This window comes from Xenopus laevis, chromosome 6L (genome assembly GCF_017654675.1).
Source record: "Xenopus laevis strain J_2021 chromosome 6L, Xenopus_laevis_v10.1, whole genome shotgun sequence".
NCBI classification, from domain to species: domain Eukaryota; kingdom Metazoa; phylum Chordata; class Amphibia; order Anura; family Pipidae; genus Xenopus; species Xenopus laevis.
Window position 1 is genome coordinate 58,498,664 of NC_054381.1, and position 19,296 is coordinate 58,517,959.

The 19,296-nt window shown below is 37.7% G+C and overlaps 1 protein-coding gene across 2 annotated transcripts in view; it reads right to left on the reverse strand.

Moving 5' to 3' along the window:
* LOC108718976 (contactin-associated protein-like 2) overlaps positions 1–19,296 on the reverse strand; it is a 1,054,026-nt gene that overhangs the window by 58,478 nt on the left and 976,252 nt on the right. For both annotated transcript variants that reach the window (XM_041566089.1, XM_018267529.2), the window contains 2 exons: positions 11,564–11,734; positions 3,793–4,011 (listed from right to left, as the gene is read on the reverse strand). In XM_041566089.1, the coding sequence (XP_041422023.1) occupies positions 3,793–4,011; positions 11,564–11,734 (390 nt within the window). The remainder of the gene's footprint in view (positions 1–3,792; positions 4,012–11,563; positions 11,735–19,296) is intronic.

The window sequence follows — 19,296 nt, forward strand, 5'->3', positions numbered from 1 at the left end:
ATCGAAGGATTTTCGTTCGAATCGAACGAAAATCGTTCGATTTTAGCGACCGAATGGTCGAATGGTCGAACGATTTTGACGCGAACGCCTATTGGCGAACGTCGCGCGACGTTCGCGAACTTGCGGCGGACGCGAACAGCTGATGTTCGCGCGAACAAGTTCGCCGCAGAACAGTCCGCGACATCCCTATTGGCAGGCGCTGACCCACAGTTCCCACTAAAAATACTGTTCTGATTCAAAAATGCTCTCACTATGCTAAATAGCCCTTATGCTTTTTTTTTGTTAGACATCAACCTCTATTCTTGGAAAGACAAATCTGTGCTGTTTAACGTTCACTAAAGTTCCATTTTATTGTAATGTCTTTTCATAACAGAAAATACCTTCTTACAAACTTTATGTTTCAATTACAAAAATCTCTGTTCCTAAGCATGGGTAAAGGACATGATAGAAAAAAATGCCTTGCCTTGGCCAGTTTAGTTGCTCAGCACCATGATAATGGATTCTTATATGACAAGGCATTAAGAAATCTACATAATGTTCCCTCCTTTAGAGCCAAATGTTCAAGCAAAGAACTGAATATTCAGATTTCTTCTTCTTGTAGATGGATATTCACAGTGGCAAGACAAAAGTTTCCAATTGATATTTGCTTGCCGGCAGTAGAACTGCCTGTCTTGGATCATAAATATTGTGGTTGGCAATACACCTGTGCATGCCCCTTCTATGCTGAACGCCCAGCACGAGCTTGTAAACCTACCGCATTTAAATCGAGTTTAATTAAAATCTCAGCAGGAAGTGTTTAGTGATCTGGCAAAAACATAAATATGTTTTTATGAGCCATGCTATTAAAGAATTCATTAATCTGCAGTGTTGGGATGGCACTATAGGAGACTGTTTAATTCATAACAAATATGATATGAAGCAGTTTCAGATTCTGGAAGCATTTAAAGTGTATATGTCTACATTTACAAGGTGTACAGATGTTCTGTACTGAGTTGGCAGAAGTACTCCTCATCGACCTAAAGTTGGTCATTAGAATACTTAGCACACATACCTGGCAATTTGAATTTATTCAAGGAGAAAATGTCTAAAACGTTGTCCTTATACTTTCCCTGCAGCAAAACCTAAAATCTGCAATCACCACCATTATGTCCTCTCTAGGCAGGGTGTCGCTCACATTACCACCATATTTAAAAGTCTTTGGTACCTAGGAAGCATATGGCTTTTTTACTATCACATCTCAGCCACATTGCTGGGAGATATGAAACGAAGGAAAGTATTAAACACTGGAGGGAGGGAATGCAGCATCATAATAATAATGTGATACTAGCAGGTGCTCCTGTGTTAAATATCCTTCTGTCTGAACTGAACCTTGTATCTGGGCAAGTTGTTATGTGTTCCAATAATTTAAACAACAAGACCAAGAAACTGCTTCACATATTTGTCACAAAAATCAAATAATATAGATTCTTCTAGGGTTCTCAAATTGGTAATCAACTTAATGAGGTGATATCCAAAATGTCAGCTAGCCCCCTTGGGGGTTCTGGAGAAGGAGGGGAGTGTCAGACTGAAGGCCAGTAAGGTTGAGATTTGAGGAAAATGCCTTGTTAAACCTGAAAGCGTGGCTTCAAGGTCAGTTAAATGCGACCTGTCACCTAGACATAACAAGCTGTGTAATAAATGTCCTTTTCAAATGAAACATGAAACCCAAATTCTTTTTATGAAGACATCTATGCCTGTTATAAATGTATTTAAAATCTCAGCAGTAAATCATATACTGTAATGCCTGCCCTACCTCTATTCCTCCGGCATAGTGGCGGGGCAGGCAATTATCCTTTCACTTTCTATTCTGCACTGCCACATTCCTTCTAATCACGGTCTACAATTGTGTAGCCTGTGCATTGCCATGGGCTTCAGGTTTCCCAGATTTGGCACATAAACAATATTTTGAGATGATACAAAGCTTGCCTTAATAACATTGTCTACAAAATGGCACCTGCCTGCTTGCTGTTATTGTGAAGTCCAATACAAAAGGAAACAATATTTGAATATATTATATAGTGAAGTAAAGTCTAGACTAACACATTAGAAAATAATATGGAATTATTTCTTATGGCAACTGGTCCCCTTTAAAGGAGAAGAAAAGGCTTTATGCACTTGGGGGTGCCAAATGTTAGGCAAACCCAAGTGATTGTATTGACTTACCTGAAACCCCCGGGCCAGTGCTCCTATCAGCAGAAAACTGCACCGGTCAAGGGTTATACCAGTGAGCACCACTGATCGGTCCTTTTCCAGCTTTTCTTTCTTTAAATTTCCCGGGGCAGACGCATGCGCAGTTGAACGAAATAGCCAACTTTTTAGAAGTTCGGCTTTTCATTCTACTGTGCATGTGCAGACGTGCGAAGAAAGAGGAAGACGGAAGAGAATTGCTCTGTGGTGCTCACTGGTATAACCCCGGGCCGGTGCAGTTTTCTGCTGATAGGAGCACTGGCTCAGGGTTTCAGGTAAGTCAATACAATCACTTGGGGGTGCCTAACATTTGGCACCACCAAGTGCACGAAGCATTTCCTTCTATGATTCCTTGCTATGAATCAAGAAGAAGTTTTTGAAACAGCACCACCATATTTTTCGTATTTCTTAAAAGCCTTTAATATTGCTTAGGGGCATCACAGCAAAAGGCCTGAAATGTTGCTGTGGTGCCCCAAAGCAATATTAAAGGCTTTTAAGAAATAAGAAAAATATGGTGGTGCTGTGGAAAGTGGCCATTGAAGTTACGTGCACTGCCTTCACAGAGTTTGATAATCGTTGTGCTGACTACTTGCTACTATGAATCAAGTGGTACCCTGAACAAATTTTGTACCTCCAAAGGAAGCTTGAGCTAATATAATCAGATAACTATTGCCTTAAAGTGATACTGACATATATAGGAAAATGCCTTAACCTTTTTTCTATTTGATAATAACCTATAGATATGTTATGATCTATACATCATGAATAGGTTAATTCCTGCAGACCACTTGTGCCTGACAGTCTTCTAAATATGCCTGGAGGTTGCTCCCACTCCTTGCATAGGAACTGAAAGATGGGGCTATCAAAGATATTGACACCTTGAGGTTTTCCTTTCTCAAAGATCATTTAAATCATATGACATTGTAGTAGTCAGTCAGTAGTAGCCACACATGGCACATGACTCATGACCTAGTAACTGCCTTGGCTATGTAATATCAAAAGCATACATTATGAGATCATTGCAAAACAATATTTGTATTGACTAGCCAAAATGCATTTACAACTAACGACCTTAGAACAACAGAGCATAACTATGATATGCATTACATTTGGATTTTGTACATTTTAATCTGTCATGTGCATTGTGCAAAGATATTTATCTCTCTAAGGTCCAATCAGGGTGCGTATAAGAGCATTATTATGTATTATAGTAATAACCTTTTGACTTACAAAGTATTTTTGGAAATCATGTTGCTGCCTACTTTCTCCTAAGTGCTTAGTAACCTGATTTTGTAAATGTGACATAGTGAGTTGGGCCAGGAATTTCAGGAATCTGCTTCTTCAGTAAATTAGGGATGACATCCTGATGTTTTAAAAAAAAAAAAAAAAAAAAAAATGTTTCAATAACCCTTCAATTAATTTCTGTATTGTAAGAATCATGCAATATGATTTAAAGGAAAACTTTAAAGGATCACATTTTCCCCATTTTGTAAAAAATAAATCGCTTCTTTTTATTTTTGGTTTAGAAGATAAAAACAAAAGAATATAATTATCAAATATCCTTACCAACAAAGAGCTGGCTGTACAGTTCCAGTCTTGTGTGACCTTGGGTGGGTGCTTTATGCAACTGCAATGGCAGCTGATCCACTTGCAAACTGGCTTCCTTCACATTTCTTTCTGCTCTGACCCGGTGCCACTGATCATCATTAAGTGGACTGGGGGATCTAACAATCAGTTCAACCGGTCCGTTTCCAACATCAAAAGAAAAGGACACCTCTGTGTTAGCTGTGTACAAGAACAAACAATGTAAGGTTAGCTTTCAAAGCACATTATCAGATTTGTGACTTAAATAAGCACACTGATTTGATAAACCAATGTATTTACAGTATGTCACCGCCACTTCGAAATAAAAGTGTATTGCTATATTTAACCTTTAGGAATTGTTTATAAAAGTCAATAGGGATAATTTATCAACACTGGTTAAATTTGCCCATGGCAGCCAATGCATTCATTGTTCTACTTGCAGCTGCCTTTAAAAAGCTAATGACTAATTGGTTGCTATGGGTGACTTTGGGCAAATTTGCCCAGTGTTGATAAATGAGCCCCAATGTTTTGGACATTTTGAACAATGTCAGATATTAATGGCAGTAATGTTATAACCACTTATTGCTAATCCAATATTCCAAATATATCCCAAAACCGTTGCACGTAATAACTACATAAATGTAACTACATTAATTTAACACATTCAGTCATTAAACCTTCTTCCAAAGAATGACATTGTACTTTCTTGGCAATACATATTGCTAGGTTAATTGACTAGAATAGAAATAACCTTTAACATCCTATAAATCCTTCTGACGTATAATATATAAAATAATGTTCCCACCTATTGTAATTTAGAAGTCACAAAGGAATTGCATGAAGGAGTTAAGGCTGAGTGCTTTTATTTGGGTCATGGAACTCCATGATGACTTCTATCATGCCCATATTTTAACATAGGGGTACATTATTTTATATAAAACACAAGTTTCAATGCGTTATATAGCACCAATTATAAGTCACAAAGGAGTTTCATATATACCATATATGTATGATGGCAGAGGTTTTTTTTACATAGGTCAAGGAACTCCAAGGTCTCTTCTAATATCATCATATTATAGAATGGGCGGTACATTATTCATTATGATCTACAAGTTTCAGTGAGTCATGTGATACAATGTAGCAGAGCAACAATTATAATTGATGACATCACTAAGCACCATTTATAATGATATCATTCACAGGACATTGATTGCTTTTGTGTTTTATATAGTGAATTATAATGATATTATAAGTTACCAAGGAGTTTCATGACCATATGAAAACACAAGGCCGAAGACTGAGTGTTTTTATACAGGTCATGGAACTCCGTGGTAAATTATAATATCCTCATATTTTGCAACAGGGGGTACTTTATTTATTATAATGCACAAGATTCAGTGAGTCATGTGACATAAATGAGATCACTACTCACCGTTTATATAATTATATAATTTACAAGATATTCATGGCTTTTGTGTATTATAATATGATAAAATGTACAGTCCTTCAAATCTCTGCTAGATACTCCAGTTATGACTATAAAACAGTCCCAGAATGCAATATACTTGGATCATAATGCTCCCTTTAATTATTGGCCTTGCTTTCCCTAGCGTGCACACTCCAAAAACAAGACCTTTATCTCTCATTTTCTGAATGTAAATAGAGATTACACTAATATGGACTATGTCAATTCTTTTAACTCAAGAAATTACTTTGGGACGAAGGGAAGTCAGATTTGCAAATATCTATTGGAAAGAACTTTTGGCTTTAGCTGAGAATTTTTTTTGTTGTTGTCTCAGAATATGTTTTATTTATCAGGTGTGAAACCTGGGGAAGGATAATATACATAACAGAAAATGAGAGTCATAGAAATTAAGCTCTGTGAGGGAAAAGTAAGCAACCGTTAATCCTATAGATACCCAATTATAACTAACTAAACAGACAATTACTCCCTGAAGATACAAGTAAGCATTAATGTTGTTGTACTGATTTTACTCTTTACATTGCATACAAGTATCTTATCAGAACACACATAACAAGTCAATACATGCTTTTTTTATGTCAAAATTAGGTATGTGTTGTAATTGATGCCGAGTGGAAAAATAAATGAAAATAACAAGATTATAGATTACTTAAACTATTGATTAAAAGAACAAGACTACAGGTTACTTTTTATACATGACAAAATGTGTGTATATTTGTCTGCCAATATAAGAATTAAAGATTAACAAATCCAAGGCATCAAATGCCTTTGGCTTTTATTACTTGGAAAACAAATAAAAACAAGCTGTTTACAGACATAAGTTTGACATTGTAAGCTGCAGGTTCTTCTATCTTCAGCAGTTATTGCTTCCTAGTACTTGGTGCATACAAATGCGAATGAATTCTCAGCAGCGCAATACAGAATTTCACTGGCCTCCATCTAATAAAGGCTTGTCACGGGTCCCTTCAATCCCTCTCTATTTTATACCCTTATCTCTAAAAGCCATGCAGGATGCTAACTAACAGAACACTGCATTCAGTTCCCACATCCCTGTCAAGAAGATCCAAAGTAATCCACATTCAATCACTTCATCATCACTGAAGTCTCAGCAAAAAAAAAAAATGCAATTTGTTATTTGTTTGTAGCTGACCATGCACCAATTCCCAAGACAGGTCTGCGATGAATTGGTTAAATCATCAACCAACAAAATATTCTTTTCCATTAAAATAAACTAAACTGCTCTGATATCATGGAAAAAATAGTTTAAAGAAAATAAATCTCAAATTGTAATATTGGGTGACTTCAATTATTCCAATATGACTGGAGTAATGAGGTAGCCAAGTCAGAGAAAGCAAACACGTAAATTGCTAAATGTAAATATGCTAAATGACATTTCTTTTGCAGTGGGTAGTTTTGGAACCTTCTAGGACAGATGTTCTTTTGTTCTTCTAATAACTAAGTTATCTCCAGCATTATCATGGGTGAGCATTAAGGGAATAGTGATGAAAACATGGTCTCTTTTGAGATTATATTGACGAGACTACTGGGAGCAACGAAGACACAGTGGGTAATCTAAAAATGTGTCTACTTGTCTTGTAACCCACAGCAACCAATCAGCAGGTAACATTACTGGTTAGATGTTTCAAAACAAGTATCTGATTGGTTTGTTGGTTACTAGATGTGGGCGTGGATTACTAGATGTGGGCAAACCAAGACTTTTGATTTGATTTCCCTAAATTTTAGACGCGCAAACTTTGTCAATAAAAGGGAATCTGTGCAATATATTAGGAATATTAAATAAAAATGGTGTTACTTAATAAAAGGTGCAAAGTTTGCTACAACAGTCAGCAGGTTACTAATTGAATTAAGGAATATTGTCCTTGATAATATTTGTACTTGATTAGAGTATTGGCTGAAAGTTAGAGTGGTGGTAAATGGAGCTCAAGGGTCTGTCCTTGGTCATTTGCTTTTTATTCAAAACATACTTGAACTTAAGCTCAGGATTTTTAGTACTGTTTAAATTTTTGCTGCTATTACTAAATTGTACAAAATTAAATTGCACTCCAATGCAGTGGGCAAAGTGTTGGAGCACCTGTAGACCTGCGGCTAATCCCCTGAACTGTTTGCATTCCTGTCCCACCCCCTGCCCATATTATACTTACTGTCTGGGCCAGGCCTGGTCCCCCTGAGGCTGCTCTGTGCACCTGACAACGATTTTTTGTTCTGTGCAATGTGCCCAGTGAAGCCATTCATCCGGGCAGAAGTGCCCCTGAGAACTATGGGTTATGTTCATGCCCGGAAGAAAGTACAGTAAATGATCTCTTTTGAGTTCCATGCAGGATGTTGCAGCTTTACAAATAGATTTGAAATGGCAGATGAGGTTTAACTTTGATAAATGCAAGGGTAAAAATAAAAAATGTTATTTATACATTAAATGAAAATGTTTCAGGGATTGCCTAATTGAGAAGGATTTCGGGATTTTGGTGCAACTATAGGTAGTGTCAGTTAGTCTTTGCATAAAAATTGCTTGAGAGTTATAACAATAATTTTACATCTTTATGGATCCCTGGTAATTCCTCCCCATAAATATGCAGTGCAATTTTGGACCCCAGTCTTAAGAAAAAATTATTCAAAATCCAATTTTATCACATTAGTCAAGCAAATTGAACTTTAATTACACTTTGTAAATTATTTCAATCTTGTTTTCTTCAGTCTGGGAACTCCAGAGCTATTTTGTGGACACTGTTATAACGCAATCCTTGCATCATCTCAGAATCTTGTTTGATCACCAGAATGGGGGACCCAAGGTACATTCCCATGCCCTGGCTACACAATTAAATGGTGAAGAAAACAGGGGAATGTGTGGAGAGTAGTGACATCTAGGAAGTTCTGAATGGAAAGTGAAAGTAATTGTCTGCCCACCTCTATGCCTAAGGCAATAGAAAATCAAGCAATATTTGATGGACAGCTGAGATTTTTAAATAAGCTTACAACAGCTATGAATGCTTTAATAAAAAATCGAAATTGGATTTTATATTCAATTTGAAAAGGACATTTTTATACAGTTATAGCCCTCTTCTGCTACTGTATGAGATCTAGCACACATTTAGTTGCGTGTGGCGCTACAGGAGTCCTGTGCCTCCGCTATATGGGAGAGCAGGTTCACTTTAATATGGCGTGCCTCCACCCAAGGTCAGGACAGGCTGAACTGTAATACCCCTCCCTGGGAACTTCTCTGATCCGCAATACACATACACAGTGGAACGGATGATGTGTTTATTTGGCAGGACACTATACCTTTAAATTGCAGTGATACAGGTAGCCTGCCAGCCAGGAGCAACTTCACTCAAATAACACAGCTAATGATCTCTGGACTGCTGAAGGGAATCCCCACTTATGTGGCAGTTGCTTCAAAGTCCTGAGAAGGACTCCCTTTGGCTTTCCGTGCCCTGAAAAGAGCAAGCTTTGTTCTTCAGAGCCCTGACAAGGACCCCCTTTCCTTCCGCACACTAAAGAGAGCGCGCTTTTCTGCCACTGGGGTTCCCTATTAAGTTTCACACACAAAACTCTGGGAGTATGTACACTGTACTTGTAGTCTGCTGATTCTATATCCCAGCAGCACTTCCTCTTCTCCCAGCAGCACTTTCTCTCTCCCTCTTCCTGTTAGCTCACAGAGGGTGGGGCTCCGCCTCCTGCTTGCACAGAAACAATACAGACAGAGCCGGGCCAACCCAGCCAGGCGCCCTAGGCAACCTGTTGGGCCACGGCGCCGGCTCAGTACTGCGCATGCGCGGAACTTGGCTTCACCGCGCTTGTGTGAAATTTGGCTTCAGTGCGCATGCGCGAAACTTGGCTCCCGCGCGCATCTGCGAAAATTGGCTCCACCGCGCATGCGCTGAAGCGCATTTATGCGAAACATAACAGCGACCGTCGGGGAGAGACAGAACAGGACACGGGGTAGGCGACAGAGCAGGTACGTGCCTGGCGCCCCTCCAGCTTTGCGCCCTAGGCATGTGCCTACTCTGCCTATCCCTAGTTCCGGCCCTGAATACAGAGGAGAGACAAGTGTACACAGCTCTCCTACACAGCTTTTTGTGTCTGGGTGACAGGTCCCCTTTAATGAACTGGAAAGGGTTCAGAGAAAGGGATGGAACAATTACACTATGATGAAAAACTTGAAAAAAGCCTTGGATACAGACAATCACCCTTGATCTCTTTTAATGTTGTCATCTAGTAAATCCCCTTGCTTTTTTTTCCTTGTTGCCTTTTAACGCAACATGATTACAAATTGTCCTTATAGAATGGGAGAAGCTTTCAAAGCAGAATTTTCCATTAGTTCAAGGCTTCCCTTATGATCATTGTACACATGGTCCTTAACACTTATTTACCCTTTTCACCAATTATCTAGTGCTACCCGCGCATTTTGCTTTGTTTTCTCTAACTTTTAAGAAGGTGTTTCTGGTTCTGCAGTAAGTTTCTGTTTCGTAAACACTTATCACTTCCTACCTGCCTTTAGTGTTATAGTCTTCCGAAGTTCCAGCTGGACATACACCTTAGTGTAGCCTAGTATCCTGGCATGTGTTCTTTGTCATTATGGAAATAAGAAGCCAGAACCACTACCAAGGACTGAACTTTGCATGTTTGATGAATTCTTTATTTTTAAATCAAAAGTTTGTAACTGTGACCTCAGCTGAAGAGTAAATTCACAGATCACCTGGTTCAATTTGATCCAACTCTCTTAATTTCCTTAGTTTTGTAGCAATTTCAGGCAGTTAGACAGTGGTCTCACTGAGGGCTAAACCTTTGCATACGCTTCTAGATACCCAAAATAGAGACAGTTTAATGCAGTGTCATTAATTAATTAATGCTTCTCCAAAGATGAAAAACAATACACTGGTAGTTCCCCTATCTATCATGGGGTAAAAGGCTTATTGCCCACACAATACAAATAACCCACATGGTTTTTCCTTTTACAAGTCTGTATAACAATCGCTCAGGTTTGCAGTTCCTGATTTTCCCCAGGTTCTCACCCTCAAAAGCTTCTTTCAGGCCATCTGGATTTCGCCCAGATTCACTGTTCTTTTTACTAGGGACTCTTAGTGCACACATACTCATTCATACAATCACTCAAAGCAGGTGAAAAGTCTGGGGTGCTATAAGACAGAAAGGGGTGTAGCACTACATTTCATTATCTGTTCTCATAGTCCGGTAATAAAATGTGGACAAAAGGCATATTTAAGGTTCACAATAAAAGTAAAAAAAGGCAGGTCAGATCAGATGAGATGGAGCGAATGAGCTTCAGAGTGACCAGAAGCTTTGGTGAAAATTGGATAGAATGTTTTTCCATAGGCAAGTAAGGCTCTGACTGACATTTTTTCATAGTTGGTGGATGAAGTGCTTATGAAGGATGGGGTGCATGATAAATTTAACAAAATCTGGGGGGATTGGTGTGATCTGGTCTCTATGGACATGTAACCTGTACTTGTATACTTGGGGGCACATTTACTTAGCTTGAGTGAAGGATTAGAAGGAAAAATACTTCAAATTACAAAGTATTTTTTTGGTTACTTCGACCATTGAATTGGCTACTTCGACTGCGACTTCGAATCGAGCGATTCAAACTAAAAATCGTTCGACTATTCGAGCATTCGATAGTCGAAGTACTGTCTCTTTAAAAAAAACTTTGACCACCTACTTCGACACCTAAAACCTACCGTGCACCAATGTTAGCATATAGGGAAGGTCCCCATAGGCTTTCTAGGCAATTTGTGATCAAAGGAAAACCGTTCGAACGATGGATTAAAATCCTTCGAATCGTTCGATTCGAAGGATTTAATCGTTCGATCGAACGTTTTTTCCTTTGATCGTTCCATCAAAGAATTGCGGTAAATCCTTCGACTTCGATATTCGAAGTCGAAGGATTTAACTTCAGTGGTCGAATATCGAAGGTTAATTAACCCTCGATATTCGACCAAAAGTAAATGTGCCCCTTGATGTCACCTGCTTTGTTCCACTAACTACAGCCACATGTGTATCAAAAATTGCAACTTTCGGTGATAGTGTTTCCCTGCCTATACAAGCCGGTGCTTGACCTGACATCAATCCTATTACATACTACCAGACACAGTATTGTATTTTGTCTGTTTTGTGTCTGTTCTTGTTAAAATCAACAACATGTAACTTTAAAAAAACATTTTTCTCAAGGTATACCTGTGAAAACAAGGTATTCTGTAAAAATAAAAATTAAAACGGTATAAAAAAATGACTTACATTTTAATTCTAATTTGATGAAATCAGTTTTTCCTCTGTTTTCCAGAAAGACTCCATCGGGTGCTGAAGTTTTGAAGTAGAATGAAATATCAGCACTGGTCTCACCTTGAAACGTGGAAAAATGCAGATATGAAGATGGTGTGGTGAACGACGCAGCATTCCAGTAATTTTCTGTAAATCAGAAGAGAATGCAAACTTGAATTATATGAAGGCACTAAAGTCAGTGGTCTTTCACAGCTGAAATAAAAAAGAACATTTATTTATAACCACTAGATGCTTCTGTTTTGTTTGTTTCTGAAAAGAATGTATTGGCCGAGTCAAGGGACATTTGAAACAGCCATCATTGGAAACTGAAACAGCAATATATTTCCAGTCACTCTGTCACAAATTGCTGAGGCTTCTAGACAACCTGTCTGCACAGCATGTAAATAAAGCCTAATGACACACCATGGCAATTTAAAGGAAACCTATACTCCCAGAATGAATACTTACATTATGTTAAATGACTTATTAAAGAATCTTACCAAATTGCAATATAGATATCAGTAAATATTATCCTGTTACATCTTTTCCTTTGAGCCACCATGTTGTGATGGTCTGTGTGCTCCCTCCAAGATCAACAGAAATACTGCAGCTCTAACAGTAACAGGAAGAAGTGTGGGAGTAAAAGGCTGAACTTTGTCCATTAGTTGATTCATGAGACCTAGGGGCACATTTCCCTAGGGTCGAATATCGAGGGTTAATTAGCCCTCGATATTCGACTGCCAAATTTAAATCCTTCGACTTCGAATATCGAAGTCGAAGGATTTAGCGCAATTCGTTCGATCGAAGGAATAATCGATTCGAAGGATTTTAATCGATCGATCTAAGGATTATCCTTCGATCAGAAAAACCTTGGAAAGCCTATGGGGACCTTCCCCATAGGCTCACATTGGCCTCGGTAGGTTTTAGGTGGCGAAGTAGGGGGGGGTCAAAGTTTTTTTTAAAGAGACAGTACTTCGATTATCGAATGGTCCAATATTCAAACGATTTTTAGTTTGAATCGTTCGATTCGAAGTCGAAGGTCGAAGTAGCCAAAAAAAACATTCGAAAATCAAAGTTTTTTTCCTCTATTTTCCTCTATTCCTTCACTCAAGCTTAGTGAATGTACAGTAGGGGGGTTATTTATTAAAATCTGAATTTAAAAAAAACAAACTCCCATGCCCGATTTTAGCTTATTTATTGATAAAAAAAACTCGATAAACTCGAGCGAAAACCAGAATCGTTCAAATTTTTTGGCCTTTTCTACATATTGCTCAAATTTTTTACTCAAATTGTTTGAGTTTTTGCCTAAAATCCCCGAAAAAGTCTGATTTTCAGGCTCAATCCAGCACAGACCACTAAAAGTTCAAATTGAGTTAGGTGCCTCTCCCATTGACTTATACAGGACCTTGTCAGGTCTGAGATGGCGGATTTTCAAATTCAGGCTTTTTGTAGCATTGGGTATAATAAATCTCTAAATTTTCTAGTGAAAAAAACTTGAATTTTTCAAGATTTCACAGCTCGACCTTTAATAAATAACCCCCTAGATGTGCCCTTGCTTTGTTTGTGTGCACCATGTATGGTCCCAGGGGGTGGCCCTTATTATTTAAAATGGCAATTTTAAAAGCAGTGTTTGCCTTTTTCTATTCAATACTCTGGTGGTTCAGACTTGATACAATGTTGGTGATTAACAGACCCATCTTTGCTGGGGAATTAAGGTTTTTGCAACACAGTTTTAATTTTAATTGCATTTAAGTAATGTTTTAATTCAATGTTTTAATAAATGTATATTGGAAAGTTGTTAGAATTATGTTTTATTTTATTAGGCAAGTTTTAATTTTGGGCTTGACTTTCCCTTTAACAATTTACTGATTGTTTAACAGGATACTATGTGGAATAGCATAGAGCTTACTATATCGTGGGTTTCTGGATAACAGATCCTATACCATATTTATAAATCCATCATGGATACCAGTTACAAACTGACACATGCCACAATATGAAGAACAGGTAATGTGTATATTAAGTTGTTCTTTGTATTGATATGGTCCATATAGTAATTCTTGCTTTGGGGCCACAAACATAATCTTGTTCTTTCTACAGCACCTGTTTTGTCTTCATAGAATATTTTTTACTACATGACGAGTCAAATCCTGCACTTATCTGTCACTCTAAAATTCAGGCACGAAAGTGATAAAAGCCAAGCTCATTTTTATGCCATTTGTATTTTATGTTGACCTAGCTTGGGAGAAAATATCAATTTCATATAGCAGCTTTAAATCACCTAAGCTTTATCATAAAGTCAAGCTGAGATGGATGACAGGTCTTGTTTTCATCTCCACTTTTATGAAAGTTTAAAACATTTTTTTTAAACGTTTGTTTCTGTGAAAAAAAAAAAGTTGCGGTGCCTTCTAATATCATGCCGAAGGTTACTGTGTGACTCAAATGGTTTGTATTAAAATATGTGCCTATTGTCTGCTTCCCTTTCTGCGAAACAATAAAATAGGATTTTTTTTGTAACTTTATGATGTGATTAAATCAAATTTAAGATTTGGAAAAGAAATTCATTCAGTGATTTAGTAAAGTGACACACCTTGGAATATGTGACAAGGCTTTGCTTCATAACCATGGTCATAGCCGCTTACAAAATTATACTCTATTAAAAAGCATATTATGCCCAATAAATAATATATATTTTTCCTTCTTTTGTACACCTGGACCAAAATCTGAAAATCAATTGAAAGTACATTCCTCTCATTATATTCTTCCTTAGATTGCAAGCTCATGTATGCAGGGTCTCTAACCGTTTTAGCTGATTCAGCATCTTACTATTATTGTCTGATCCACATTGTGTATTGCAGTGCACATCAAATGTAACAGAAAATGTATGAAATTGATGAGAGCTAGAGTTAATTGCATGCTCTAAAAATTATAATATCATTGGTATCACTGAGACCTGGTGGGATGAAACGTGACTGGGTTGTGAATTTAAATGGTTACACCCTTTTTAGGAGGGACAGAAGGATTAAAAAGGGTGGAGGAGCATGTTTGTATGTAAAGCCTGAATTAAAGCCATGCAGTAAAGAAATAAACATTCATGGCACTGGGGTGGGGTTGTGGATTCCCTCTGGGTAGAAATTTAAAATGGGCAAATGGTTACAAAGAAAATTATGATTGGTGTATTCTATAAGTGAAGAGAATGAAGCCCAGCTACAAATAGTGGCTTTGCAACTGGTCAAGTTTTTTACTCATCTGAGCAGCTTCCTTAGTTCAACTGTTCGGATGAGTAGTGAAACGTCTTCAATGATTACTCAGCAAGTCCAGTTGTTTTAGAATTACTTATATTAGATATACTATGAACTGGATGAATGAAAATCTTCATAGTCATACTACTTTTGGATTTTGTAATAACTAATAATACCAAACTTATCTCTAGCATTTGCGTGGGTGAGCATTTAGGGAATAGTGATCATAACATGGTCTCCTTTGAGATTCTGTAGCAGAAGCAATTCTATAAGGGAGTAACTAAAACACAAAGTTTTAGACGTGCAAACTTTGACAGTATAAGAGCATCTATGCAACATAATAAGTGGGAAATGTTTTTCACAGGGTTAAACACAGAACAAAAATGATACGCCTTTAAAATGCTTTAAAATATACATTTCAAAAAGGGATCCTGTTCTCAGCCTCAAAACTATAGGCTGGTTAGTCTGACGTCAATGGTAGGAAAGATTTTCTAAGGGTTATTAAGGGATAAGATTGCAAATCATAATACTGTTATGCCAAATTTAGGACTAATTTCGTTTCTTTTTTTTATGAGAAGATGAGCATGGACCATGATTCTGGGATGGCAGTGTGTCAGGAATCATACCCTGGCCTTTGTGTTTGGACCCTCCTGCATAGTTCTGGTGAGCCACTGGGGGGTCTTAGTGCTTAGGCTGGACACTTCCCTGAACAGACTTGCAATAATGTTTCCTGTAACACAGTTACCTCTTCCTACCTTATTAACAACATGTGTTGTTGATTCAGCAATAAATGCCCTTTATAAGCCTGTGCAATGGAACTTCCTGTTGCTTGATCATCTGAGCTCCTGAGCCCGAACTAACCTCTGACTTATGTGATTCCTGATTCCTGTGTCCCCGGCCTGGTTCTGTTTTCGCTACCTGTTTTTTGCTCTTGTACTCTTGTTCCCACCTGTTACCCGATTCCTGTGGATTTTCCTGGTTCTGCCTTCCGGCCTGTTACTCAACCTTGCTTGTCTGCAGCCTGCCATTTGACCTCAGCCTACCTTTCGTACCTCGCCTATCTGCCACCTTCTCCACTGTTAGCCTCACCACAGGCCTGTATTTGAGACTTTGTTTTGATTACTTTCTTATTTTGCTAATTAAATCTATTGTTTTCACATAACCATGGCTTCTGCTAATCCTTTTCTCATGCAAGTGTGTTTCCAGGGTTACTCTGCATATAAGCTTTTAAACTTGTTTATTAATGACCTGGAGGAGGGCATTGAAGGTACTGTTTCAATTTTTGCTGATGATACAAAATTGTGCAGAACTATAGGTTCCATGCAGGATGCTGCCACATTCAGAGTGATTTGTCTAAATTGGAAAACTGGGCAGCAAAATGAGGTTCAATGTTGATAAATGCAAGGTTATGCACTTTGGCAAAAATAATATAAATGCAAGTTATACACTAAATGGCAGTGTTTTGGGAGTTTCCTTAACTGAGAAGAATCTATAGGTTTTTATAGATAACAAGTTGTCTAATCCTGGGCAGTGTCATTCTGTGGTCATGAAAGCAAATAAAGTATTTTGTCTTACATAAAAAAAGGCATAACTCAAGTGATAGAAACATAATTATGCCTCTACATAGGTACCTGGTAAGGCCTCATCTATGAGTATGCAGTGCAGTTTTGGACTCCAGTCCTTAAGAGGGATATAAAAGAGCTGGAGAGAGTGCAGAGACGTGCAACCAAACTGATTAGAGGAATGTAAGACTTAAATTATGATGGTAGTCAAGGTTATGGCTGTTTTCTCTGGAAAAAAGACGCTTGCAAGGGGACATGATTACACTTTACAAGTACATTAGAGGACATTATAGACAAATAGCAGGGGACCTTTTTACCCATAAAGAGGATCACCGTACTAGAGGCAAAGTAGGTGATTCTTCACAGTGCAAAGCAAACAAATGCTTTAGCAGAGGTGTCAGGTAGCTGCTTTCTAGTTAGCTACCCATTGTTCTGTTGATAGCCTGCTGTTGAGGGAAGGGAGGGGTTATATCACTTCAACTTGCAGTGTAGCAGTACAGATTGACTGAATTTTATCAAAGCACGTGACTTGAGAGCACCTGGAAAACTGACAATATGTTTAGCCCCATGCCAAATTTCAAAATGAAATATAAAAAAACATGTTTGCTCGTTTAAAACTTTATTTCAGTGCAGAATGACAGTATGCCTTTAACGCCTTTCTTACTTTGAGACTATACAAGGTAAAATTGCATCAAAGAATCTCAATGTTAGCGGTCCGTGTACTCTACAAACCTGACTTCATGTAGATTCACTAAATAGGAGACTCTTGATGAAAATCTAATAATCAATTTATGTGGCATGGACTCACAATAAGATCAGTTAAAGCCTTGTACTGCCTGGAGGCTATCAAACCTGCAGTCTATTAAAATAAAAATAAAAGCAATTTTAAGATGTCAGATCTGACAAATGTAAGCAGAGGAAAAGGTGAATACATAGCTTTTGTCAGTAAATGGCGGTATGCAGCAATTTAGATAAATTAAAAAGCTTAACTACTCATCTATGCCGAGAATAACAACACTAAAAATCAATCAGGACTGACAGTTTTAATAATGCATACAGAAGGTAGGCAGGCCATTCTGAAAGGGTATCACAAAGGCACTCTCATCTGATGAACAAGAACCTTCAGAGGGAACAGAATTCCATAGTGATAGCCCTTTGTGCTGATTTCAGAAAGACCTGTCCACCTCCTTTGAATGTCTATGAATGCCTTATTAATACAAATCCTTTCCTGTCTAATTCAAATAAATATCTTTGAACCTCTACCTGGTGTGATTCTTTTCTTTGCATCGTGGTTTGTTTGTGCTCTAGCTAAAAAGATGGCATTTGTTGAACACCAAAAGATATATGTTACTCTGCTAGATTATTTCACGATGAAACAGAATAAGGATATCTTTCACCTAGAATTTAACCAAGGATTTTTTTGTTGTTTTCAGCAAAGGGTTTGTTCTCACCACTACATTTCCTATTGCCAAGAGTTTAGCGTCCCCCATTTCTGTGTTCAGATCTATTTTCAAAATTAAAGCTAAACTTTCATAGCTAGTGGATTCAGGACCATACTTTGATTTACATTTGCAGGAATGTCTTTGAATATCTTATCAGAGAATTATTTTGTAATGCCACAAGTTCAGGGCCTGGATATAAAATTATTATGCTATACAAAAAAGTCTAGGAAGACCATGAGGACACTGGTGACCATAAATATTCCTTGGAGGGTCACATCTAGTCCATGGGCCTCCAGTTTGATATCCTTGTTCTATCTTATATAGGGATTATTGTGAAGAAAAGCTATGTTCACGTGGCTTCTACTTTCAGCAGGAAAAACACAAGAGGAAGGAAATAAAGTTTTTTAAAATAGAAAAAACGGTAATATAATATAACATTTAGCATGGATGCATAGGATCCAGTATTTGGCCAATCTCAGCTCTTTTTATATATTCAGTCATATTATGAATTCCTGTCTAAACCATTTCTAAACCCTTAGAGGTGATTTGTGAACATTTGCAATGAAGAATCCTAAATTATTTTAATCAATCTTTTTTTTATATTGTCTACTTTGATCCGTTGACTAGGGGGCCGATTCACTAAGCTCGAGTGAAGGATTCGAATGAAAAAAATTCGAATTTCGAAGTATTTTTTGGGTACTTCGACCATCGAATTGGTTAAATTCGTTCGAATACGAACGAAATCGAACGAATCGAACGAAAAATCGTTCGACTATTCGACCATTCGATAGTCGAAGTACTTTCCCTTTAAAAAAAACTTCGACCCCCTACTTCGGCAGATAAAACCTACCGAAGTCAATGTTAGCCTATGGGGAAGTTCCCCATAGGCTTGCTAAACTTTTTTTGATCGAAGGATTTTCCTTCGATCGTTGGATTAAAATCCTTTGAATCGTTCGAATGTTTAGCGCTAAATCCTTCGACTTCGAAATTCGAAGTCGAAGGATTTCAATTCGAGGGTCGAATTTCGAAGTATTTTTAACTTCGAAATTCGACCCTTAATGAATCTGCCCCTAGGTGTCCCAGAAAAATAGTAATGCATTACATCTCATTAATTTAACTCTCTTTTATGTGTCTTTTTGGACCAGTAAACATAATTAGGTGTGTTACTATGAATTGGCGGTAACGTGGAAAGTGATTAGTAAATGACGGGAGTGATAAATCAGCCCCTTAATATCATGTAACTTTAAAGAAGTGGACAACAGAAGGTGACCAGTGGTTTTTGGATTCCACTTGTTTTGGATTTTGCTTAAATTTGAAAATGTAAATGAGGGTTCAGATTTGTATTGGCATCCACAATATTTGCTCTTGTTATAACTAGCTACAACTTAGACACTTTCAGCTGAAATGTATTAGTCTAGTATTAGATTACAGTTTGAATAAAGTGTCCGTTTCCGCTTTGATGT